Raw genomic sequence first — 24,477 nt, 5'->3', positions numbered from 1 at the left:
CATTCTTGAAATGACAAAGTGGCAGAGATGGATAGCATCAGTGGCTGTCAGGGCTTAGGGAAAGGGGATAGAGACAGATGGCTGTGGCTATAAAAGGGCAGCACAAGGGAGCCTGGTGTGCTGACTGCCTTGCCTCTTGGCTGTGGAGGGGCCACAACCCAACCACCTATAATGTGACAAAATTGCTTGGAACTACACACACACACACACACACACACACGCATGTAACACTGGCAAAATTCGAATGTCTATGTGTTGTATCCATGTAAATTTCCTGGTTGTGATATTGTACTTTAGCTATTCAACATGCTACCGTTGAGGAAAGCTGAGTCAAGGGTATACAGGATCTCTCTGTGTCATTACAACTACATGAGAATCTCCACTTATTTCCAAACAAAAAGTTTTTTTAAGATACTGTCAAGTCACATCAATTTAACCCAGGAAAGCAGTCCCTATGGAATATGGATGAAATTAAGCATAATTTCCATCTAAATACAATGCAAGTGTTGGATCCTTTTTTTTAAAGAAGTAACTGATGATCGGAAATAAAAATTCAAAATTTCATCTGGATGAACAAACATAAGAATATTCTTTAGAAAGATAGCAAAGAAACCTCGAGGAGTGGGAACTTATGAGGCAGACCATCTCCTGCAAGATTTGAAAACATTACAGAGCTATAATAACTGGCAGAGACTGTGGAACAGAGTGAGTATCCCAGCAATGGACTAATTATCTAAGTGAAAATAATTTATGGAGACAATATTTCCAAAAAGTTAAAAAAAGAAAAAAGAAGAGCCTTTGAGTGTACAGTGGCATTCTAAATCAATAACTGGCCTTGGTCTTTTCCAGTTTCCTGTGAAAACATTCAATTTATACAATGAGGGAAAGTCTAGACCAGCACTGGACACTACCTGAAGCTTTTAGGAGTTATGGCAGAAAATAGCGCAGATAATAGTGGAGAATAGCAGGGTGTGACACTACCTAACAGTTAAAATTAATGACCTACCACTACATGTATCAATGGAGAAATTAATGCTAAGGGAAAAAGAAAGTTTTGGAATGACATGACAGCGCAGGTTGAGTCTCCCTCATCTGAAATGCTTGGAATGTGAAATATTTCAGATTTCAGATTTTTTCACATTTTGGAATATTCACACATACACAATGAGATATCTTGGGAATGGGACCTAAGTCTAAACATTAAATTCATTTATGTTTCATATGTACCCCATACACATAGCCTATAAACTACACATAGTTTCATACAATATTTTTAATAATTTGTGCATGAAACAGTTTGAGTCTATTGAACGCCCAGAAAGCAAAGTTATTGCCACTGCAGTCACCCACGTGAGTATCTACGGATGATTGCCATCACCAGCATTCCTGACTCTGAATTTATGTGCTACCTTTATAAGCAATTGTTTTCTTACACTTATTTACACATGAGTACTTAACAGTAAAAAATATGACATAGCATTAAACCAGTGAAAACATAATGTGTTCAGGGTCACTAAGCAGCCCAGTGGCGTCATCAGAGACCTGGATCAGCTGACAGACAACAGCAACCATGACAGTGGGCTTCCAACTCCACCTATGATGCTGTGTTCTGATTAAAAGATTACTGTAGGCCGGGGTCGGTGGCTCATGCCTGCAATCCCAGCACTTTGAGAGGCCAAGGCAGGCAGTTCACCTGAGGTCAGGAGTTTGAGACTAGCCTGGCCAACGTGGTGAAGCTCCATCTCTACTAAAAATACAAAAAAAAAAAAAAATTAGCTGGGCGTGGTGGCAGGTGCCTTTGATCCCAGCTACCAACTACTCAGGAGACTTAGGTGGGAGGATCACCTGAGCCTGGGGGCTCAAGGCTGTAGTGAGCTGGAATCGTGCCACTGCATTCCAGCCAGGGCAACAGAGTAAGACCCTGCCTCAAAAAAAAAAAAAAAAAAAAAAAAAAAAAGGAAAAGGAAAAGGTCACTATAAGCTAAACCTTGAGCCTAGAGCCTAGATGCACACGCGGAACCCTGGAGAAGTCCCTACCCTCAAGGCAGGAGTTCGTAGCTAATAGCTTCTTGGGCTTTTGGTGCCGATTGGCTGGAGACTGGGGTAGCTACATCATGAATAAGGGGCTTTTGTTCTCTTTCCTGGGCTGAATCGGGCAGCAGCAACTTGTAACCATCTGGCCATCTGCTGGTATCCTGTAGGGTGGCTTATCTTGCAAAAGCGCTAGGTGCTGACGCAGCAGAGTTGCAAGCAAAAGGAGACTCTGCAGAAGGGTTCTGCAGGGCTTCACACAAGGGGACAAGTTGGCACAGTGTCCTCATCTTGCTTATCCTGCCTCAAACACACACCGATCTAGTCTTTCAATGAGCCCGTGGCATACTTTCATCACGGCGCCTGTAGGTGCTTGTTCTGCAGTGATAACAGCATTATCTTCATCATCACTGTTACCACAAGCACCTTGGTTCAGAACCGTTTTGCCATTGTTCATCATCGGTCAGTGAACGAACAACTGGAGCCTCAGTATGGATGTTAAAAACTTGTATATCCACTTCTCCCAGCATGCTGACACACTCTGAAGGTATATTTTTTGCCTGCGTAGGGAGGTCAAACATCACTTTTTTTCCCACTTCATGTGTGGAGTGCTTCCACGTCATCACCTTGTTCATCGTCATCACCGAACACAGTCGCAGACCAGGGGTTGTGCCATGCACACATGGCTATGTCGTTAGTCACTGTGTTCCAAGCATGGGAAACTGCATTGGCATCTTTCATGCTAAATGCCTTTTGAAAACTTCCACACCCACCCCTCTGTTCACTGCTGCTAGTGTGCAGTGTTGCCGTATTTACTCTCCATTGATATCCATTGATCTAAGGATACCCTAGTCACGTGGCTGAAGTAATGAAGTCACGTCTGGAAGAAAGCCCACGGCATAAACATTACTTTTAATGAGAGTTTCAGCTGGAGGATGAGCAGAGCGGTTGTCAAAGAAAAACAAAATCTTGCAGTCGTCATCCAGTCCACCCTCCCTACAGTGACACAAGCCACTGGTACAAAATGTTTGTGGGACTCGTCAGCAAAGATGTTCCTGATGGTACATACAATCTCAGCTACTCGGGAAGCTGAGGTGGGAGGACGGCTTGAGGCCAGGAGTGTGAGACCAGCTTTGGCAACATAGTGAGACCTCATCTTTAGAAAGAAATAAATAAATATCAGCCAGGTGTGGGGTGCACACCTATAGGCCCAGCTGCTTGGGAGGCTGAAGCAGGAGGATTGCTTGAGTCCAGGAGTGTAAGGCTGCAGTGAGCTATGGATTGCACCATTGCACTCCAGCCTGGGTAACAGAGTGAGACGTCAACTCTAAAAAAATTTAAAAAAAAGAAAAAAGAGGCCAGGCGCAGTGGCTCACACTTATAATCCCAGCACTTTGGGAGGCCGAGGTGGGTGGATCACCTGAGACCAGGAGATCGAGACCAGCCTGGCCAACATGGAGAAACCCTGTCTCTACTAAAAATACAAAAATTAGCCAGACGTGGTGGTGGTCGCCTGTAATCCCAGCTACTTGGGAGGCTGAGGCAGGAGAATTGCTTGAAATGGGGAGGCAGAGGTTATAGTGAGTCGAGATTGTGCCATTACGCTCCAGCCTGGGCAATAACAGTGAAACTCCGTCTAAAAAAAAAAAAAAAAAAAAAAAAAAAAAAAAAAGGCCAGGAGCGTGGGCTCACGACTGTAATCCTAGCACTTTGGGAGGCCGAGGTGGGTGGATCACCTGAGGTCAGGAGTTCAAGACCAGCCTGGCCAACATGGTGAAACCCTGTCTCTCAAAAATACAAAAATTAGCTGGGCATGATGATGGGTGCCTGTAATCCCAGCTACTCGTGAGGCTGAGGCATGAAAATGGCTTGAATCTGGGAGACAGAGGTTGCAGTGAACTGAGATCACTCCATTGCACTCCAGCCTGGGTGACAGAGCAAGACTCTGTCTCCAGAAAAAAAAAAGAAAAGAATAGAAAAGAAGTCCCTGGTAATTCATGTATTGTGTTAGGATAATAATGAACTGGTAAGAAAACCACTCCTTGAAAACAGCAAGGATGCAGCCTTTGCCTATCACAGCAGTTTGGGCTTATGTGTGCCTGTTACATTAGCACAACCCGGCACAGTTTTGTCTTTGGGTTCCTTAATTCCTGTTAGGACCATCTGATCCGCAGGCGTCAGTGTGTTTCTGGGACAATAGCACCAAAACGGTGATGTTTCATGGCCATTATAGACTTGTTCTGGTGTCAGATTTTCAGCGGCGATGACGTTGGCAAACTAGCCAATGAATTACTCTGCTGCTTTGTGATTAGCAGATATTTTATCGCCAAAAATCTTTAAAAATTTAATGCCATATTTTTTCTTAAATTCTACAATCAACCTTCAATATTCACAATTCCCTTCAATTTTTAGTTCATCATAATAGATCTTTCTTGTTTCATGATCAGGGTATCATTAAGTGGCATGTGTCCACTGTGATACTGATGGATCACTTTTCCAGTGCACAATCGAGATCTTCCCTTATTTTATGCAGGATTTTTCTATTTTCCATTAACTCCTGTTAGTCACTTGCAGAACAGAACTTCAACAGTCTATCCCTCTGTTTCTTCAGGTCCTATGTGGTGGTCATTCCAACACCGTACTTTTCTGTAAGATGTTTCACACTTACACCACTGCCTAGTGTCCCCAACAGTTTGACTTTCTGTGTTATAGATACACATAAATGCTTTATTTTTCTTAATGCTATTATCCACAGGGGTATCTGCAGACCTTTGTGACATTTTCTTTTTTCTTTTTCTTTTTTTTTTTTTTTTTTTTTTTTGAGACAGAGTCTTGCCCTTTCACCCAGGCTGGAGTGCAGTGGCGTGATCTCGGTTCACTGCAACCTCGGCCTCCTGGGTTCAAGTGATTCTTGTGACTCAGCCTCCTGAGTAGCTGGGATTACAGGCACCTGCCACCACAGCAGACTCATTTTCATATTTTTAGTAGAGGGGTTTCGCCATGTTGCCCAGGCTGGTCTTGAACTCCTGAGCTCAAGTGATCCACCTGCCTTGGCCTCCCAAAGTGCTGGGATTACAGACGTGAGCCACTGCACCCGGCCAATATTTTCAACAATATCATTAGACCAGAGAGCAGAGAATAAGCAAAAATACCACAGTGAGAAGTGCACAGGAGCAGGCCTTGGCTCCATATGGGGAATTGTGGGGACCTGTCATGGGTGTGTTTGACCAGCACACATGCCATTTTACCACCCTGTGTGTGTGTGCTTGCATGGGGGAATCTGGGTGTGCACAGAAAAGATACCTCTCAGCTGAAGGTGGCTAGGAGAGTCTTTTTCCCCTTGGGGATGCTGAATAAACAGTGTGTTATGTGCCTGTGTTTTGATTGCAACCCACCCCACGAGATCAGGTGTGGAATTTTCCACTTGTGGTGTAATGTCAGAGCTCAAAAAGTTTTGGATTTTGGACCATTTTGGATTTTGGATTTGGAGATCAGGAGCGCTCAACCTGTATGGTATTATTCAGATGAATTTTTTTTTTTTTTTTTTTTTTTTTTTGAGACTGAGTCTCTTTCTATCGCCCAGGCTGGAGTGAAGTGGAGCGATCTCAGCTCACTGCAACCTCCACCTCCCGGATTCAAGCAATTCTTGTGCCTCAACCTCCCAAGTAGCTGGGTTACAGGCGCATGCCACCACACCCTGCTAATTTTTGTATTTTTAGTAGAGATGGGGTTTCATCATGTTGGCCAGGCTGGTCTCGAACTCCTGACCTCAAGTGATCCTCCTGCCTCAGCCTCCCAAAGTGCTGGGATTACAGACGTGAGCCACTGCACCCAGCCTTATTCATATGAATTTTTTAACATATAAACCTTCCTGTCCGTTGCACATGGACATACACATGGAAAAGGGGCCTAAGAATGCCTGGGAATAATGAGTACCAATTTCAAGAAACATTACCTGTGAGAAGGTAGAAGACAGAGGAAGAGAAAGATGCAGGAATACAAAGGGGCTTCAACTTTATCTGTAATTTTTTTATTCCAAAAAATACCTGAAGCAAACATTGGGCAGACATATTAAGATTTGACAGGATGAGGCCGTAGGCTCATGGATATCCACTATATTTATGGATTGCTATACTTCAAAGTATGTTTGAAATTTACGTTATTTAACAACACATATATATGTAATGAAATAAAGTTCTTTTAAGCAAACAAAATTTAAAATTTTATTTTCAAATTTTAAAATGTACTTTTGGCCAGAATGCAGTAAAATGGATACTTTAACACAATGCTAGTTAGAAGGTATATTGATACAAGACTTTTGGAAAGCAAGATAGAAATATTTGTTTAAAAGGAAAAAAAGCCTTTAAAAATATTCCCTACCAGTTGACTCAATAGTTCCACTGTAGGAAATCTATTCTAAACAATCTTAAATTCACAAGACTTTGTAGAAAGATATTTATGACAATCTTATTTTTAATATTAAAATAATAGAGGGGATGTTAAACTATGATAATCTGCAACTATTAAAAACTTTTACAAAGAATCTGTAAGAATGGAGAAATCTCTACTTCATAAATGTTCATAGAATAAAAAATGCTCTATTTTATACATGGTATGCTCAGACTGCATTCAATAAGGCCTGAATATATTTGACAATATTAAGGAATATTGTTAATTTTAAAATTTGATCTTATCATCTTGAGATATATTCTTTTTCTTTTTCTTTTTCTTTTTTGAGATGGAGTCTCGCTCTGTCGCCCAGGCTGGAGTGCAGTGGCCGGATCTCAGCTCACTGCAAGCTCCGCCTCCCGGGTTCACGCCATTCTCCTGCCTCAGCCTCCCCAGTAGCTGGGACTACAGGCGCCTGCCACCTCGCCCGGCTAGTTTTTTTGTATTTTTTAGTAGAGACAGGGTTTCACCGTGTTAGCCAGGATGGTCTCGATCTCCTGACCTCGTGATCCGCCCGTCTCGGCCTCCCAAAGTGCTGGGATTACAGGCTTGAGCCACCGCGCCCGGCCGAGATATATTCTTAAGTATTGAGGGAAATTGAATAACATGGAATTTCCCCAGTTGGAATAAGGGTAGCTATTCCTGCTTAGAAAAAAGAAAGGACCTTGTGTGGTCACTGCCAGATGGTAGGTTCATTATTCTTTCTACTTTTTTTTTTTTTAACTATTATTTAAGAGACAGGATCCGGCTCTGTTGCCCAGGCTGGAATGCAGTGGCACCATCATAGATCACTGCAGCCTCAAACCTCACTCCGGGGCTTAAACAGTCCTCCCGACTCAGCCTCCCAAGCAGCTGGGACTACAGGCAAGTGCCACCACATCAGGCTAATTTTGTTTTGTTTAAAGTTTTTGTAGAGATAGGGGTCTCACTGTGCTGCCCGAGCTGGCCTCCAACTCTTGGCCTCAAGCGATCCTCCTGCCTCTGTCTTCCAAAGTGCTGGGGTTACAAGCGGGAGCCACCGCATCTGGGCCCTACTTTTGATATTTGAAAATGTCCATAACAAAAGAAGTTTTCATAAACCTGAAACACACAAAATGTTGACATTGATTATATTTACAGGTTGGATCCAAGTGGGATTACCAATCCTCTGCATTCCTTTGTTCAGTGTGTTTTACATTTATGCCAATTTTAAGCTTTTTAGGGAAAGAGGAGCAAGAACAGTCATGCCTCACTTACTAATAGAGATAGTTTCTGAGAAGCTTGTCAGATGATTTCCTCATTTTGCCAACATCACAGAGGACTTACACAATTTGCATGGCATAGCCTGCTACGCACTGAGGTCACACGGCCTAGCCTGTTGCTCCGAGACTGCAAAGCTGTGCAGCACGAAGCCTTGCTGAATACTGCAGGCAACTGTAACACAGTGGTGAGGATCCGTGTCTCTAAACATAGAAAAGTCAGTAAAAACACGGAATCATAATCTTATGGGACCACCGAGGCACATACCAGCTGGCATTAGCAGAAAGGTCATGAGGCTCAACATGACTGTAGGAAAAGCTTTCATCTACTCTTTTCCCACTGTGTGTGTGGGGTGGGGGGAGGGGGATGCATAACAACCTACGTTTTTACGCCATTAAATTCTTTTGTTTGTTTTATTTTATTTTATTTTATTTTATGTTTGAGACGGAGTCTCATTCTGTTGCCCAGGCTGGAATGCAGTGGGGCGATCTCAGCTCACTACAATCTCAGCCTCCCGGGTTCAAGCAATTCTCCTGCCTCAGCCTCTGGAGTAGCTGGGATTACAGGCACCTGCCACCACGCCCAACTGATTTTTGTAATTTTAGTAGAGATAGGGTTTCACCATGTTGGCCAGGCTAGTCTCGAACTCCTGACCTCAGGCGATCCACCTGCCTTGACCTCCGAAAGTGATTGTATTACGGGAGTGGTCACTGCGCCTGGTCCTAAATTCTTTTATTTAACTTTTATTTATTTTAAGTTTAGGATTACATGTGCAGGTTTGTTATATAGGTAAACCTGTGTCTTGGGGGATTGTTGTACAGATTATTTCGTTTTCAAAGAGAATTTGCAAGTATGTCACAAAAGCCTCATAAACACGTCGTGAGATTTTAAGAGACAATGACCGAGGCTCGGATATGTCTCATCCTGTCCAATGTGACCCCTAGACCTGAGAATCTGCACTTCGGAGCTTACAGACTCGGTTCTCAGGCTTCACTTGAGACCCCAAGAAAGAAAAACCCCACCTGCCAAAGAGGGGGACGGTAGCCTGGAAGAACCTAAGGAAGCGAGGCGCAGAGCTGAAGCACTGTGGCTCCTCTCCCCCGTCACCCCACTCGGCCCCCTCTCCTAATATGAGGCATTTTCTGGGGGAGCAAAGCTGCAGCAGGAATTCGGCGAAGTGGCAGAGCTGGGACCCCAGCGGGCGCCGGGCGCCGCGGGAGCCAGCAGGTGGCGGGGCCTGCGCTCCGCCTGGGCCTGAGTGCACCAGGCAGGTGCCAGCGCCTCCGCACCGCGGCGACACCACCGCCGGCACTCACCCAGGCCGGCAGCTCAGAAGCGATTGCAGAGCCCCGGAGGGAGACCAGGAAAGTCGAAGGCAGAGCAGCTGGAGGCGACCCGCGCGGGGCAAGGTCGAGTGGATCCGAGCCGCAGAGGGGTCTGGAGAGAGTCTACTGTCTGATGGCTTTGCCCACTCTCTCCGCAGTGGGGACACCAGACCGAGTGCACGCTGGAGGTCCCGGAGCACGAGGAGCGCGGAGGACCGGGAGGTTCCCGGGCTTGCGTGGGTAAAGTCCTTGGTCCCCACCGAGCACGGCCCGTGCGTCCCCGGGACAGGGGTGGCTATGCGGGGCCGCGGCGGTCCGCAGGGCTCCTTCGCCAGCAGGGGTGGGGACGCTGAGTCACGGATCTGTCACCGCTCTGCACCTCTCCGAACCCTCGGGGGCCAAAGCAAAAGCGAAAGCGACTGCGCCTGGCGGGGCCGCAGGTCCCAGAGCCGCGCTCGCCACCTCCCCCGGGCCTGGGCAGCGTTCGCCCGGGGAGTCCAGCAGGACCCTGTAGAGTTGCGGCCATGGCCCCGCGGCGGGCGCGCGGCTCCCGGACCCTCGGCCTCCCGGCGCTGCTGCTGCTGCTGCTGCTCCGACCGCCAGCGACGCGGGGTAGGGAGCTGGGAGCAGGGGCGCCCGGGCGGGACCCGGGAGGGGGCCGGGACGTGGAGCTGTAGGGAACCGGGCTCCCCATCTCCCCCGGCCGTGCGGGGCGTCGGTGCCCTCGGGAGCGCGGTGCGCGCAGGCCCGGGCCGGGGAGGGGGCGCGGCGCCCGGCAGGAGCGACACGTGCCGGGAGCCGGGGTCGCAAGGAGAGCGCCGCCGCCGCGCCCGGGTCACCCACGTAAGGGAGCGGGCGGTCAGGCTGGGGTCTCCGAGGCCGAGGTCAGGAGCAGTTCTGCGAAGCCGGTTTTGGCCACCGGAGCGCGGAGCCGGCGGCGTCCAGCAGTTGGGAGACACGGGCTAGTGCGCTTCTCCCAGGCGCTGGGACAGCAGTGCGGCTGTTGCACGGCACGCGGTCCTCGGAGGGGTCCGGGAGAAACTACCCTCCCGACTCCCAGGCAAAAGTAAATTTTGTCAATGGGAGCTGGGAGGGTGGGGAGGTGCCGTGTCCCGGGGGGAAAAGCGTCGGGCAAGTTGCACACTTGGGGACCTGGAAACAACTTCCAATTCTTAAGCGCTCAGGAAACCAGCAGAGGCCGTCGGGATCGGGTGGGGGTGGGGGTGGGGGCCAGCCTGGAGTCTACACTCGCATGAAAAGGGGGAAGAAATCTGGTGATCGCTTGTATTCGAGAAGAAAGCGGGTCGCGGAGCTCTGATCTCGGCAGGGAGGATGGAATGAGCGATTCCTAGGGGTTTTGTCCCGGGAGCCAGAGGAAGGAGGAGAAACAGTAGCTGGGTCTAGCTCTATCCTTGCCAGCGCTTCTTTATCTTTTTATAGCCAGGGAGCTCTTGGAGGGTCTGATGAAAGCTACGAACTCCCTCGCCGGAAAAATGCGTGAATGCACATACTTACAAAATGTGGATATGATTTCGGGATCAAAGACCCACTGAAGGCCATCCATGGACTCTCTATCAGAGTTAGTAATTCCATGATCTGTGTGTGTTTTTCAGCGAGACCCCAATAATTTACATCCAGTCGGGCCAGTCTGCCCAGGCCCTGGCCTAAGCCATTCCACGCACAGTTGCTGCTGGCTGGTGTGGCCTGAACGCCCCCACTCCCCACCCCACCCCCACCCCAGCTCTGCGAATTTTCGTGAAGTTTCGTTTTCGTGAGACTCTGATGCTTGGATTTTCCCTCACATCTGAGAAGCAGAGTTATGTTGGTGACCTGGTTGCTTCCTCCCAGCTGGCTAGCAGTGTCACAGGACCCCGATAGCTGGCAGCTGGGGCAGCTGGATTGCACAATGTGAAAGTGAAATGCAGCCTCAGTCAGAGCCCAGCAGAGAGGAGGCGTCTTCCTTAAAGACTGAGTGGATAGGGAGCACCACTGTGAGATCTCTAACCTCATCAGCTGCACGGCCTTGCTTTTTGACCTTAGAAAGGTGTTGCTGCCTTCCCTTCCCAAAGCTCTCGATGTTTTTTTTTTTTTTCTTTTTCTTTCTTTCTTGTTTTCTTTTTTGAGATGGAGTCTCACTCTGTCGCCCCGGCTGGTGTGCAGTAGCGCGATCTCGGCTCACTACAACCTCCGCCTCCCGGGTCCAAGCGATTCTCCTGCCTCAGCCTCCTGAGTAGCTGGGATTACAGGCGCCCGCCACAACACCCGGTAACTTTTGTATTTTTAATAGAGACGGGGTTTCACCATGTTGGTCAGGCTGATCTTAAACTCCTGCCCTTGTGATCCGCCCGCCTCGGCCTTCCAAAGTGCTGGGATTACAGGCGTGAGCCACCGCGCCCAGTCGATGGGTTTTTTTTTTTCTTCCTTTAACAGCCTTATTGAGGTATAATTGACAGACAATAAACTGCATATGTTGAAGTTGCACACTCTGATAAGTTTGGAGGTAAATGCATACATACTCATGAAACCAGTGCCACCACCCAGAGTGAATACAACTATCACTCCCAAAGACTTCCTCATGCCCTGCACAATCCTCACCTCCCACCTCGCCCATCTCCCAGGCAACCACTTATCTGTTTTTTTGGTCACTATCAGTTTGATGCACTTTCTGGAATTTTTTATGAACAGAATTATACAGTAGGAACTCTTTCTTGTTTGGCTTCGTTCACAGACAGTAATTATTCTGAGAATTTATCCATGTTGTAATTTGTATAAATAGTTCATTGTGGCCGGGCGCTGTGGCTCGCCCCTGTAATCCCAGCACTTTGGGAGGCCGAGGCGGACAGATCACGAGGTCAGGAGATCGAGACCATCCTGGCTAACATGGCGAAACCCTGTCTCTACTAAAAGTACAAAAAAATTAGCCAGGTGTGTTGGCGGGCTCCTGTAGTCCCAGCTGCTGGGGAGCCTGAGGCAGGAGAATGGCGTGAACCCGTGAGCCAAGATCGCACCACTGCACTCCAGCCTGGGTGACAGAGGGAGACTCCGTTTCTAAAAAAAAAAAAAAAAAAAAAAAAAAAAAAAAAAGTTCACTGGTTTCTACCACTGAGTAGTATTCTACCCACAGCTAGACCACCATTTGTTTACCATTCACTTGTTAAGGGACATTTGGTTTGTTTCCAGTTTGGGACTATTACATAGAAAGCTGCTCTGAACACTGACATACAGATTTCTGATGGACACATGCTTTCATTTCTCATGGGTAGAGAATGGTTGGGAGTAGAGCGGCTGTGCTATATGGCAGGTGTATGTTTAATTTTTTTTTTTTTTTTTTTTTGAAACAGCCCTACACCATTGTTGCCCAAGCTGGAGTGCAGTAGCATGATTATAGCTCACTGCAGCCTTGACGGCTCAGGTGTTTAATTTTTATTTATTTTTTAATTTATTTATTTTGAGACAGAGTCTCACTCCGTCACCCAGACTGGAGTGCAGTGGCTCCATCTCTGCTCATTGCAACCTCTGCCTCTCGGGTTCAAGAGATTCTCCTGCCTCAGTCTCCTGAGTAGCTGGGACTACAGGCATGCACCACCACACCTGGCTAATTTTTGTATTTTTAGTGGAGATGGGGTTTCACCATGTTGGCCAGGCTAGTCTTGAACTCCTGACCTCAGGTGATCTGCCTGCCTTGGCCTTCCAATGTGCTGGGATTACAGGTGTGAGCCACCACACCTGGCCTCAGAAGTTTAATTTTTAAAGAAACTGCTAAACCATTTCCCAAAGTTGTACTATTTTACATTCCCACAGCAGTGTAGGGAAGTTCTAGTTCCTTCACACCTTTGTCAGCCCTTGGTATGATGAGTCTTTTTAATTTCACCCATTCTAATAGGTATGTAGGGGGTTTCTCCTTGTAGTTTTAATTTGCGTTTTTCTGACAGCTAGTGATGTTGAGCATCTTGTCATGTGCTTATTTGCCATGTATATATCTTCTCTGGTAGTGTCTGTTTATATCTTTTTTGCTCTTTTAAAACTTGAGTTGTATCAGCTGGGTGTGGTGGCTCACACCTGTAATCACAGCACTCTGGGAGGCCACCGCGGGCAGATCACCTGAGGCCAGGAGTTGGAGACCAGCCAGGTCAACATGGTAAAATCCCTTCTCTACTAAAAATACAAAAATTAGCCAGCTGTGGTAGCCCATGCCTGTAATGTCAGCTACTCAGGAGGGTGAGGCAGGAGAATCACTTGAACCCTGGAGGCAGAGGTTGCAGTGAGCTGAGATTGCGCCACTGCACTCCGGCCTGGGCGACAGAACGAGACTCTTTTTTTTGAGTCTGTCTTAAGAATAAAAAATTGAGTTGTATCATTATTGAATTTTGGGAGTTCTTTATATCCTCTGGATACAAGGCCCTAATCTGGTATATGATTTGCAAATATTTTCTCAGATTCTGTGGCTTACCCTTTCTCTTAGCAGTGTCTTTTGAAAAGCAGAAGTTTTTAATTTTTATGAAGTCTAATTTATTAATTTGTTATGTTGTGTTTTGGGCTTTTGGTGTCATATCTAAGAAATATTTGCCTAGCCTAAGGTTACAAAGGTTTACTTCTATGCATTCCTGTAGAAGTTTTATAGCTTTAGGGTTTACATTTATGGCTGTGATCCATTTTGAATTAATTTTGTTTATAATGTGAGGCACGAATTGAAGGTTGTTTTGGGGTTTTATTCATTTCTATTTATGCATATCCAATTATTCCAGCATCCTTTATTGAAAAGATTATCTTCACTGACTTGCTCTTATGCCTTTTGAACATCAGTCAGCCATATGTGGGTAGGTTGGTTGCAGTACACGAAACACCACTACACAAAAGTTAGTTCTATTTCTATACATTCACAATGAACAATTAGAAATTAAAATTTTTTAAAAAGTCATTTGAAATAACATTAAAAAGCATTACTTATGGATAAATCTAACAAAAGGTGTAAAAGACTTGAATATGGAAAACCACAAACCATTGCTTAGAGAAATGAAAGAACTAAACCAATGGAGAGATATACCATGTTCATGGGTTGGAGAAATCAATATCACTAAGGTGTGAAGTCTCTCCAGATAAAAATTCCAGCAGGTTTGCTTGCAGAAATTGACAAAACTATTCCAAAATTCACATGTAAATGCAAAAGACCTAGTATGGTCAAAACAGAACTGAGTTGGAAGCACACGACTTCCTGATTGTGAGACTTAATATGAAGTAACAGTAATCAAGACAGTGTGATGTTGGCATTAAAGATGGGCAGAGGGATGACAGAGCAGAAGATACCTGATGTTTTTAAATGAGCTTGGAAGAGAAGTGGACCCAAACTGTTAAATTTGCTACATGGTAGTATGATTCTGGTATGAAATTGTAGAGAACAGCACATTTCTCATCACTGAGAGAGTAAATAACATTGTCTCCAGCTTGTATATGGAAAACCAGAAACCATTGCTTAGAGAAATTAAAGAACTAAATCAATGGAGAGATATACCATGTTCATGGGTTGGATAAATCAATATCACTAAGGGGTGGAGTCTCCTTCTTGTGCTACTAGGCATTTCAGTCTGAAAGATTGCGGGCGATGGCCAAAAGCAGCTGAGAAGACAATGCTTTCTTTGAAGACAAATATCCCTAGCCACCTATTTCAGTTTGCTTTTTTATATAAGGTATAAGCTCACTTGGGGGTGTTTTCACACCTTTTTATGTGTCTTTAAGTATTTTTAAGCCATTTTTGAGAACTCTAGGGGTCTTTTCCCAAACCTTTTATTTTTTATTTCCTATCCATTTTATCTAGTTGTTACTGCTTCTGTGCCCCTACTGATAGCAAAAAAGTGGTGAAAACATAAGCACACAAAACATGAGATTTGTCTAAATCAACCTAAATGTTAAACAGCAGAGGACTGCGTGAATAAAATGGAGTTGTTTTCAAGTAGTAGACATCATATGATTCATGTTTTACTAGAAGATCAAGAAGTAGTTGTCATTGAATAGGGAATATGTCATGTTGGTCATATGTGGCCGTGTATGCAGTTGTCTGCCTTTTCTTATTTTTTCTGCCATAATTTGAATTGTTCTGTAATAAGAAAAGTAAATAAATAAAATTACAAAAGAAATAGCACGATTAAGATCTAGAATTTTGGAGTTTTTTCTAATTCACCTTTAATTATAGCTGATCTTGTCTGGCAATGTTTTCATGACTTTACAAAAGCTTGTCCAATTCACAAAAGCTTGTCCACTGCACTCCAGCCTGGGCGACAAAGCGAGAGTCTGTCTCAAAAATAACAATAAACATAATAATAGTAATAACAATATGTATCTAAATGAATAAATATATATAAAACTCCTCAGTATATATCCTGGGAGTCATATCAGTGTTGCTCATCGGACATAGTTGATGTGATTTGAATGCTTCTTCTTGGAAAGGCTTGATTCCCTTCTGTGCAGTGGGGAGCCCCTGAGGGTTTCTGTGCAGGGGAACATTACTGGAACTGCATGGTGAAAAGGTTGCTCTTGTGTAGAGTGTGAAAAATGAACTGTAGTCAGGAGAGTCCAGAGAATAGGAGCTATGTTGAGGCTTTTGCAATCGTTCTGGTGGGTGGTGATGAAATCCTGAATGCAGGCGGTGTCAATGCAGGAGGCAGAAGAGGCCGGATGTCTTCTCGAGTCCTAAAATTATAGAATGCATTTCATTATTTTCCTTTCATTTGCTCTTTAACCTGTAGCCCTCAACTCTCGCAAGCCTCCAAAAATTATTATTTAAGGATTTGAGCTATGGAGAAATTCACCTGGCACACAAGAGGTGGGTCGGGAAGCTCAGTTAATGAGTCTGAGAGAGAAAGAAAAGAATTGCCAAGTTTCAGGCAGTGAGCTGGAGACAGTCTGTACTTGTAGCCAGCTCCAAAAGGAAGTGTGTTGACTTGGCTGACATTTCAGCGGGGCAAATAAGGAAGGAAGGTGGTGGGTGACTGTGAGGCCAGAGGCCTCTGCCTTTTCCGTACACCAGCTCCACAGTGAGCTTCCTGAGGGCAGGAACCACATCTGACACTTCTCTGAATCCTACTGCCCTTAGCTCGTGCAGGCATTTGAAAGGTGCTGTAAGCGAGGAGAATGTTGGAGTCGATTCTGACTCTGCTTACAGGGCAGGGGGACCACGCTAACCCGACAACCTCTGAACTCTGGATATGAAACCAGGGCCGAGGCTGCCAGCTCTTATTAGACTCTGTACACCAACCTGATAGATAAGGAGCTCTGATTCACAGGTTCTGGGAAGCAGAAAGAGGTGTGGCCCATACACTATTTTGGTAACTTCATTTAAATGATCGTTAGGACTTGTTGTATATGTTTTTGGCTACTTCAGAGTTTTGAAAGTCCCAGAGCCGTAAGTTTACTCCAATTTCCATTACTTCATAATTCCGGTATATGTATTCAGAAAATATCTATTGTATACCAGGCTTAGGAACGTGAGAGTACCAGAGACTGTAAACTATACATACCATCTGCAAGGAGCTTATAATATTGTAAACAAGGTGAGACTTGTTTACATTGAATAACTAGGGAACAATGTTATGAGAAAATATATAGAAAGTATAATTGAAGTATCTAAAGATATGATTCAGGCATGTGGAAATGAAGTTATTGCTTCAATTAAATGTATTATCTCTGGAGGATGGCTTGAGTTCAGGAGTTTGAACCAGGCTAGGCAATATGGTGAGACCCCGTCTCTAGGTTAAAAAAAAAAAAAAATTAGCCAGGCACGGTGGCATGCGCCTCTAGTCCCAGCTACTCAGGAGGCTGAGGCAGGAGGATTGCTTGAGGCCAGGAGTTTGAGGCTGCAGTGGGGCATAATCGTACCATTACACGCTAGCCTGGGTGACAGAGCTAGACCCTGTCTCAAAATAAAATAAAATAATAAAATAATAATGAAATAAAATAAAATCATTTTAAAAATAAAATAATAAAATGAAACAGTGTTAGTAATATCTCCAATATAGTGATGAGACAGTCCAACTTTACAAAGTAAGTAACTGGCCATCATTTGCCTGGTTGGATTGGCTGCAGTACAATTGATATCCTTGTACATTCAAACATCATCTATTCACGGATTTATCTTGGTTTGAGGACCGTTCATAATGGAAGAACCACTGATAAGACTTCCTTTCTCAGCAAAATGACAGAGTAGATACCGAAAAACCCCAGAAATGATAAATAGTGTAGTGCAAATGCCTTTTAAAATCCTTAGCTAATCAATAACAATCAACTGTTTAAAGCAAAATAATAACAATGTGTCATAGGGTATAATGTATGTCAAAGCAAAACGTATAACAACAATAGCACAAGGGCTTGGGGGACAGACTGGAAGTCTGCTGTTTCAGATCCTTACAGGATATGTATGCGGTGGTATAACATCACCAGAAGGAAAACTGTGATAAGGTAAAGATATATAGTGGATGCCCTAAAACAACCACTAAAATAGTACAATGAGTTATAGTTAATAACCAACAAAGGTGATAAAATGGAATCATAAAACATACTCGGAGAATCCATGATGTGATCATCTCTATAGAAAATCATATGGAATCTACAAAGCTGCTATTAGACTAGAATAGAATCTACAAAGCTACTGCACCGAGCCTATTCTTTATCAAATTTACTCCCAGCTACCCTTGCACTTTTCCAGGGGCATGTACCAACAACTGTAACTAAACAACACCAGTCACTTCCTGCAGAGTGGAGCTGTGTCCGTCGGTTCATCCACTCTCTCTCCAACGCACTATATCCCAGGAATAGAAAGCATTCCAAAATGTATGAATGACCAACCAGAACTGAAAGCAACAGCAGCCTTTGGGAAAAGGATGCTTCATGGGGAACAAGGTGTCTTTGCAGTTGCAAAGAAATGGTCTGATCTTGGCCGGGCGCGGTGGCTTACGCCTGTAATCTCAACACTTTGGGAGGCCAAAGCAGGTGGATCACAAGGTCAAGAGATCGAGGCCATCCTGGCCAACATGGTGAAACCCCGTCCATACTAAAAATACAAAAAGTAGCTGGATGTGGTAGCGCACGCCTGTAGTCCCAGCTACTCAGGAGGCTGAGGCAGGAGAATTGCTTGAACCCAGGAGGCGGAGGTTGCAATGAGCCAAAATCATGCCACTGCACTCCAACCTGGCGACAGAGTGAAACTCCGTCTCAAAAAAAAAAAAAAAAAGAAAGAAAGAAAGAAAGAAAAAGAAAAGTAAAAGAAATGGCCCGATCTTGCAAGTAACTGTGTGGCATTTGGGATAAGGGAGGGGTTCTTAGACTCCCCCCGCCTTCCGAGGTTTCAGAATAACTCATGGCAGGGTTTTCAGTCCTGGGGAGACCAGGAGCTGACTCTATGAGCTGGCAAGGTCTCTACAGGGCCAAGACAGCCATGCTAAAGAGAGGGCTGGGGGTGAGGAAAGACCAGTCACTCCCCCAACTAAAATCCAGTCTTTCTCTTGACTTTTCGCCTGGGGACCTCATGTCTCCCTTGTTTTCTGGAGTCACTGCCCTGTGGCTGGTGGGAGACTGACTGTTCAGCCACCAATGATATAATAGCACCCAGAGAGGAACACATGTCCAGGTCGATTCAGGCTTTCACAGAAGGAAGGAATATTTTATCACAGAGCAGAGTCTTGTGTTTTCATGGGACTATCCATTCTGACCTGCTATCAGATGTTTCTGGAGTTGATTTGAGCTGATTTTTATGGTTATTCCTCTCTGCCCTGCCCTACCCCCACTGCCTACCTAAGTATTTTCCCAGATATTTTAACATAAAACAAAGCAGCACAGGTGCAGGTATAAGATTTTGGTAGCAGGGAGTGAAACCTACGGTTCTACCAAGCTAAACGCACACATGTGCACACATGAGGGGGTGGATTTTTGAGATGGAGGTGGGAGAATTTGATCCAGTTAAAAGCTATTAGAATAGAAATTCAGGGCCTAACATGGTGGTTCATGCCTGTAATCCCAGCACTTTGGGAGGCCGAGGCGGGCAGATCATTTGAGGTCAGGAGTTCAAGACCAGCCTGGCCAACATAGTGAAACCCTGTCTCTACTAAAAACACAAAAATTAGCCGGGCATGGTGGCGGGTGCCTGTAGTCTGAGCTACTCAGGAAGCTGAGGCAGGAGAATCACTTGAGCCTGGGAGGCAGAAGCTGCACCTGCAGTGAGCTGAGATCACACCCGTGCACTCCAGCCTGGGTGAGAGAGTGAGACTGTCTCAAAAAAAAAAAACAAAAAAAGAAAAGAAAAGAAAAGAAATTCAGAAGAGCATAGTAAGAGGAACCTATAAATTGATTCATTGATAGAGTCAATTCCATGACCTGAAAGGGTATGAACAAGGTATTACTCATGACTTTAAGAGAAATTTTAAATGAGTGCCAAAAACTCCCTTGTCGGGCCAGGCAGAGTGATTCATGCCTGTAATTCCAGGACTTTGGAAGGCCCCAGAGGGCAGATCACTTGAGGTCAGGAGTTCGAGACCAGTCTAGCCAATATGGTGAAACCCCATCTCTATTGAAAATACAAAAATTTGCTGGGCGTGGTGGCACACGCCTATAATCCCAACTACTTCAGAGGCTGAGGCAGGAGAATCGCTTGAACCTGGGAGGCGGAGATTGCAGGCAGTGAGCCAAGACTGTGCCATTGCACTCCCAGCCTGGGTGACAAGAGTGAGACTGTATCAAAAAAAAAAAAAAAAAAACAAGACAAATTTACTTAATTAGTCTCCTACTGACAACATACAAGATTAGTTACAGATACTGGCTGTTATAATCCATAACTTTGTATATACTCAGTTTGCAAATATACCAGCATATCTGTAAAATAAATTCTTAGGGGTGGAATTGCTAGGTTAAGGAATATGTTGTAACACTGTCTCGCAGGTATGCAGACATATCTGTAAGATAAATTGCTAGGAGCAGAATTGTGGGGTCAGAAAGCATGTACCTCTATAATCTTCGAGACTGTAAATATGCCCTCACTAGGGTGTTACAAGCAATCTGAAAGTTCTGGTTGACCTAAAAGGTTTATTATTCAACTTTCAGCTCTTTTCTGATTTGGCAGCTAGAAGTGCCGTCTCCTGTAGCTTTCTTTTTAACACTTCTTTCATTGTGAATAAGATTGAGCATTTTAAAATATATTTAAGAGCCATTTGTATTTCCTTTTCTGTAAGCTTCCTATTTTATCTTTTTCTTGTTTTCCCATGGGATTTGGCACACTTTTTGCTGATTTTCAAGGGCTTTTAACATATATGAGGAGGTCAGATATGGTGGTTCACACCTGTAATCCTAGCACTTTGGGAGGTGGAGGCGGGCAGATAACTTGAGCTCAGGAGTTTGAGACCAACCTGGGTAACATGGTGAAACCCAGTCTCTAAAAAAAAAAAATATATATATATATACACACACATAAACTTAAATATATATATATAAACATATGTAAACATATGTATAAACATAAATATACACATATATAAAAATATATACATATATATAAACTTATCCAGGCATGGTGGCATGTGCTTGTGGTCCCAGCTACTGGAGAGGCTGAGGTGGGAGGATCACTTGAGCCCAGGAGGTTGAGGTTGCAACAAGCCATGATCGTACCACTGTACTCCAGCAAGACCCTGTCTCCAAAAACAAAAACAAAAACATATGAGAGGAATGGCCCTATATAACATGGGATGCAATTTCTTTTTCATTTCACCATTTGCCTCCGGTTGATGCTGGGTTTTGCCACACGGAAACTATTTTATTTTGAAATGGGCTAGATCACCTTAGTCAACCTCAGTTACCAGGTCTGCGCTGATGCACTGGGCAATTGGTCTTACTAACAAAACAAATGCAGTACTTTGCGTAAAGGCTACATAGAGCAGAGGTTGGCAAACTTTTCCTGTAAAGGGACAGATAGTAACTATTTTACACTCTGCGGGCAGGCAGGTCTCTGTTCCAACTATGCAGCTCTGCCATTGCGCGTGAAAGCTGCCATTGACAAGACATTAATGAATGAGAGAGGCATAAAACGTTACTCTCAATAACAGGTGGAGGCTGGATGGGACCTGTGGGCCACAGCCTACTGACCTCCGCACAGAGGCCGCCAGGGGCCTCCCTATCCCAGGCTGCAAATCTTCCTGCCACTGCATTTGGTCTCCCCGTCAATCCACCCCGAGGCGGCAGGAAGATGACCTCACTCAGTTCTCTTGTCTGGGACCCAGCCTTTGCACCAACTGCTCAGCAGGGACTTACCGAGAGCTTCCTGACCTGGAACCAAAGAGACAAGCCCCAGCAGCTGGAGGCAGCCCGTTGGTTTCCGTGTTTTACAGCTGCCTTGGTAACCCCCATCGCTGCCCTGTACCAGTGTCTTAGCCAGTGACACTCAGGGCCTAGACACACTCAAATAGTGGGGAGTCTGGGGGAGATGTTTCTGGCCACGTCCCCATGGGCACCAGGACCCAGAGTGCCCTCCAGCACTGCCCACCCTCAGCCCCTCCACACCAAAACCATTTCTTACTCATCTTTTCGATGCACAAGAAAACCTAATAATGTGATTCGTTCATAAGAAAAATAGTAAAAAGAAAATCTTACAGTTATTTAAAGTGCCTAAAGAAAAACCTTGCTTTTTAAATTTAGCCACAATTGAATCGTTCAGACCAGGCATGATGGCTCACGCCTGTAATCCTAGCAGTTTTCGAGGCCAGGCAGGAGGATCGCTTGACCCCAGGAGTTCAAGACCAGCCTGGGCAATATAGAGAGACCCCCATTTCTACAAAACGAACCAACAAACAAACCAAACAAACAAAAAACAAATTAACCGAGCATGGTGGTACATGCCTGTGGTCCCAGCTACTCAGGAGTCTGAGGTGGGAGGATTGCTTGAGCCTGGGAGGTTGAGGCTGTGGTGAGCTACAATCACACCACTGCACCCTACCTCCAGGGACAGAGTGAGACTTTATCTTATATAAAAAAAATCTTTCTGGCATTGGACAAGACCTCATCTTAAACAAGGAAAAGCCAACCATATTGGCATACATTAGCTGCCTCCTTGCCGTTTAAGAACTAAGGGCGATCCTTTTGGAGTTTCTTTATAGAACCACAGTCTACAAAATTGGTGCCAAAGGGGATTGTATGTTAACTGTCATTAAGGCCTTGAATAGATTCTTTCCTGGGATCCACAGATTTTTATATTAGGTACATGATCAATAACACCAACCTCATTCATTTTTGCCTACTGGAAAACAAGTCAACCTTTCTTTTTTACAGGTTTCATTGTTGTTGTTGTCACGTAACGTAGGAAAAAAGCCTGAAGTTCTCCTATAGCTCACTCAAGTCAGGTTGTCTTTAACATTTACGTTATGTGCTTTTACATAGGAAAGGAAATTTTTAAGGACAAAGAAATATCAATAGTTGTTAATAAATAATTATCAACAACAACTAAAAGCCATTAGTGAATACAGTGTCCCCAGAATGGAAATGGAAGTGACACCCATTTCCATCTTTTCTTTGCTTCTGAGGCCAATCCCCTTAGATGTGGACTCGTAAAACCCCTCATTTCCACAGAACTGAGCTCCTGCACCATTGCCGGATGTGTAGCTGAAGTTTGGAGTCTGACTCCAATTCCACCTGTCACAAACGTAAAGCTGTCTGGAGCAATTCATCTTGCTTCTGGTTTCTTCTGAAAAAGAGAGGATAATGAGATAAACTGGTTACAAAGGTAGAAATGAAATAAATTGAACTCACTTCTATGAGAAAGTCAGGCTGAAGACTGTGGTTGAGTAACAGAGTTCATCCATTCGTTCTTCCAACAAGGATTTCTTGAGTACCTACTAGTTTCAGGTATAGTGCTGGGCTCAGGATCCCAGTGTTAGCAAAAACAGATGTGGCCCTACCCTCATCTGGCTCAGAGCACACACAGTGGGATGCACGTGAATTACATAATCTCAACATCTCCAATACAAACTGTGGAAGAGACTAGGGGAGAAAGAACTCAGCCCAGGCCCTTGTGTACTCAGGGAGAGGGACGGTCTTCCTTAGGAGGCGGTGTTTCAGTGAGCTAGGAAGGGTGGTGGGAGACAGAGTGCCACGGTGGGTTGTGCTTGGGAAGAGGTGGGTAGCGTGGTGAGTGGTGTGAGGGGAGCCCAAGACCATTATGGCTGGGGGAAGAGAGCTAGAGGGGCTGGCCGAGCCCTGAAGACTTCGTAAAGATTTGTTTTTATTCTAAGAGTACTGGGTGGTCAGGGACGAGTGAAGTTGTCAAAGGTGCATTTCTTTTCTTTTCTTTTTTTTTTTTTTTTTCCTGAGACAGGGTCTCACTCTGTCGCCCAGGCTAGAGTGCAATGGTGTGATCTGGGCTCACTGCAACCTCTGTCTCCCAGGTTCAAGCAATTCTCCTGCCTCAGCCTCCCCAGTAGCTGGGATTACAGGTGCGTGCTACCATGCCCGGCTAATTTTTTGTATTTTTAGTAAAGATGGGGTTTCACTATGTTGGCCAGGCTCAAAGATGCATTTCTAAAGGTGATGCTGGCCGCAGAGGCCTGTGGGAGAGCCTGCAGGGGGCCTATCTGGAGGCAGTTGCTGTCGTTCAGTGAGAATTGGAGGCTCTGTCCACAGTGGAGAGGGATGAAGACTACTGAGGGCTTGGAGAGGAGTGGGAAATGAACGGAGAGGACGTTTCATCGATGACCCTCTCCCCACGCCCCCATCTCTAGTTTTGCTGACTGACTGGCACTTCAGGTGAGGCTCTGGGAAGGCTTCTGGGTGATGGATGCCCTTCCTGCACATCCTCCATGTGCCTGGCACCTGGGGCTTTTCCTAAGGCACCCCTAGGATAAGCTGAACTCAGCCCTAAAGTTACTGACTACCGCCGCGTGTGCCTGGAGAACGCGTCTTACAAGTGGAAACCTCTTCACCCTCCCCTGTCCTCTGCACTTTTGCAGGCATCACGTGCCCTCCCCCAGTGTCCGTGGAACACGCAGACATCCGGGTCAAGAGCTACAGCTTGTACTCCAGGGAGCGGTACATTTGTAACTCTGGTTTCAAGCGTAAAGCCGGCACGTCCAGCCTGACTGAGTGCGTGCTGAACAAGGCCACGAACATCGCCCACTGGACAACCCCCAGTCTCAAATGCATTAGTGAGTAGCCCACGCCACCCCACCCTCCTCCCTCCCCCACCCCGCCAAGGCAGCACAGAGAGAAGATACCATCTCAGGGGTCAAGGGATCTATGCTGAGGTCTGAGGCTAAAGACACCAGTGGGGGCTGGGCATGGTAGCTCACACCTGTAATCCCAGCACTTTGGAAGGCCGAGGTGGGAGGATCACTTGAGGTCAGGAGTTCTAGATCAGCCTGGCCAACATGGTGAAACCCTGTCTCTATTAAAAATACAAAAATTAGCCGGGCAT

At 45.4% G+C, this 24,477-nt stretch overlaps 2 protein-coding genes across 5 annotated transcripts in view; both read left to right on the top strand.

The window, feature by feature from the left end:
• Positions 1 to 24,477, top strand: part of GDI2 (GDP dissociation inhibitor 2) — a 533,972-nt gene that overhangs the window by 296,310 nt on the left and 213,185 nt on the right. The window lies entirely within an intron of this gene.
• IL15RA (interleukin 15 receptor subunit alpha) overlaps positions 9,017 to 24,477 on the top strand; it is a 34,608-nt gene continuing 19,147 nt past the window's right edge. For 2 of the 4 annotated variants that reach the window (XM_050804637.1, XM_050804636.1), the window contains exons 1-2: positions 9,017 to 9,280; positions 24,014 to 24,208. In XM_050804637.1, the coding sequence (XP_050660594.1) occupies positions 9,178 to 9,280; positions 24,014 to 24,208 (298 nt within the window). In that variant the 5' untranslated portion in view covers positions 9,017 to 9,177. Of the gene's footprint in view, positions 9,281 to 9,443; positions 9,657 to 24,013; positions 24,209 to 24,477 lie in introns of those variants that run through there. The other 2 variants (XM_050804640.1, XM_050804638.1) reach the window with 2 other exon arrangements.

This window comes from Macaca thibetana, chromosome 9 (assembly GCF_024542745.1).
Source record: "Macaca thibetana thibetana isolate TM-01 chromosome 9, ASM2454274v1, whole genome shotgun sequence".
In the NCBI taxonomy this organism is placed as follows: domain Eukaryota; kingdom Metazoa; phylum Chordata; class Mammalia; order Primates; family Cercopithecidae; genus Macaca; species Macaca thibetana.
Note: the sequence above shows the minus strand (reverse complement) of the source record. Positions and strands in the feature narration are given on the sequence as shown.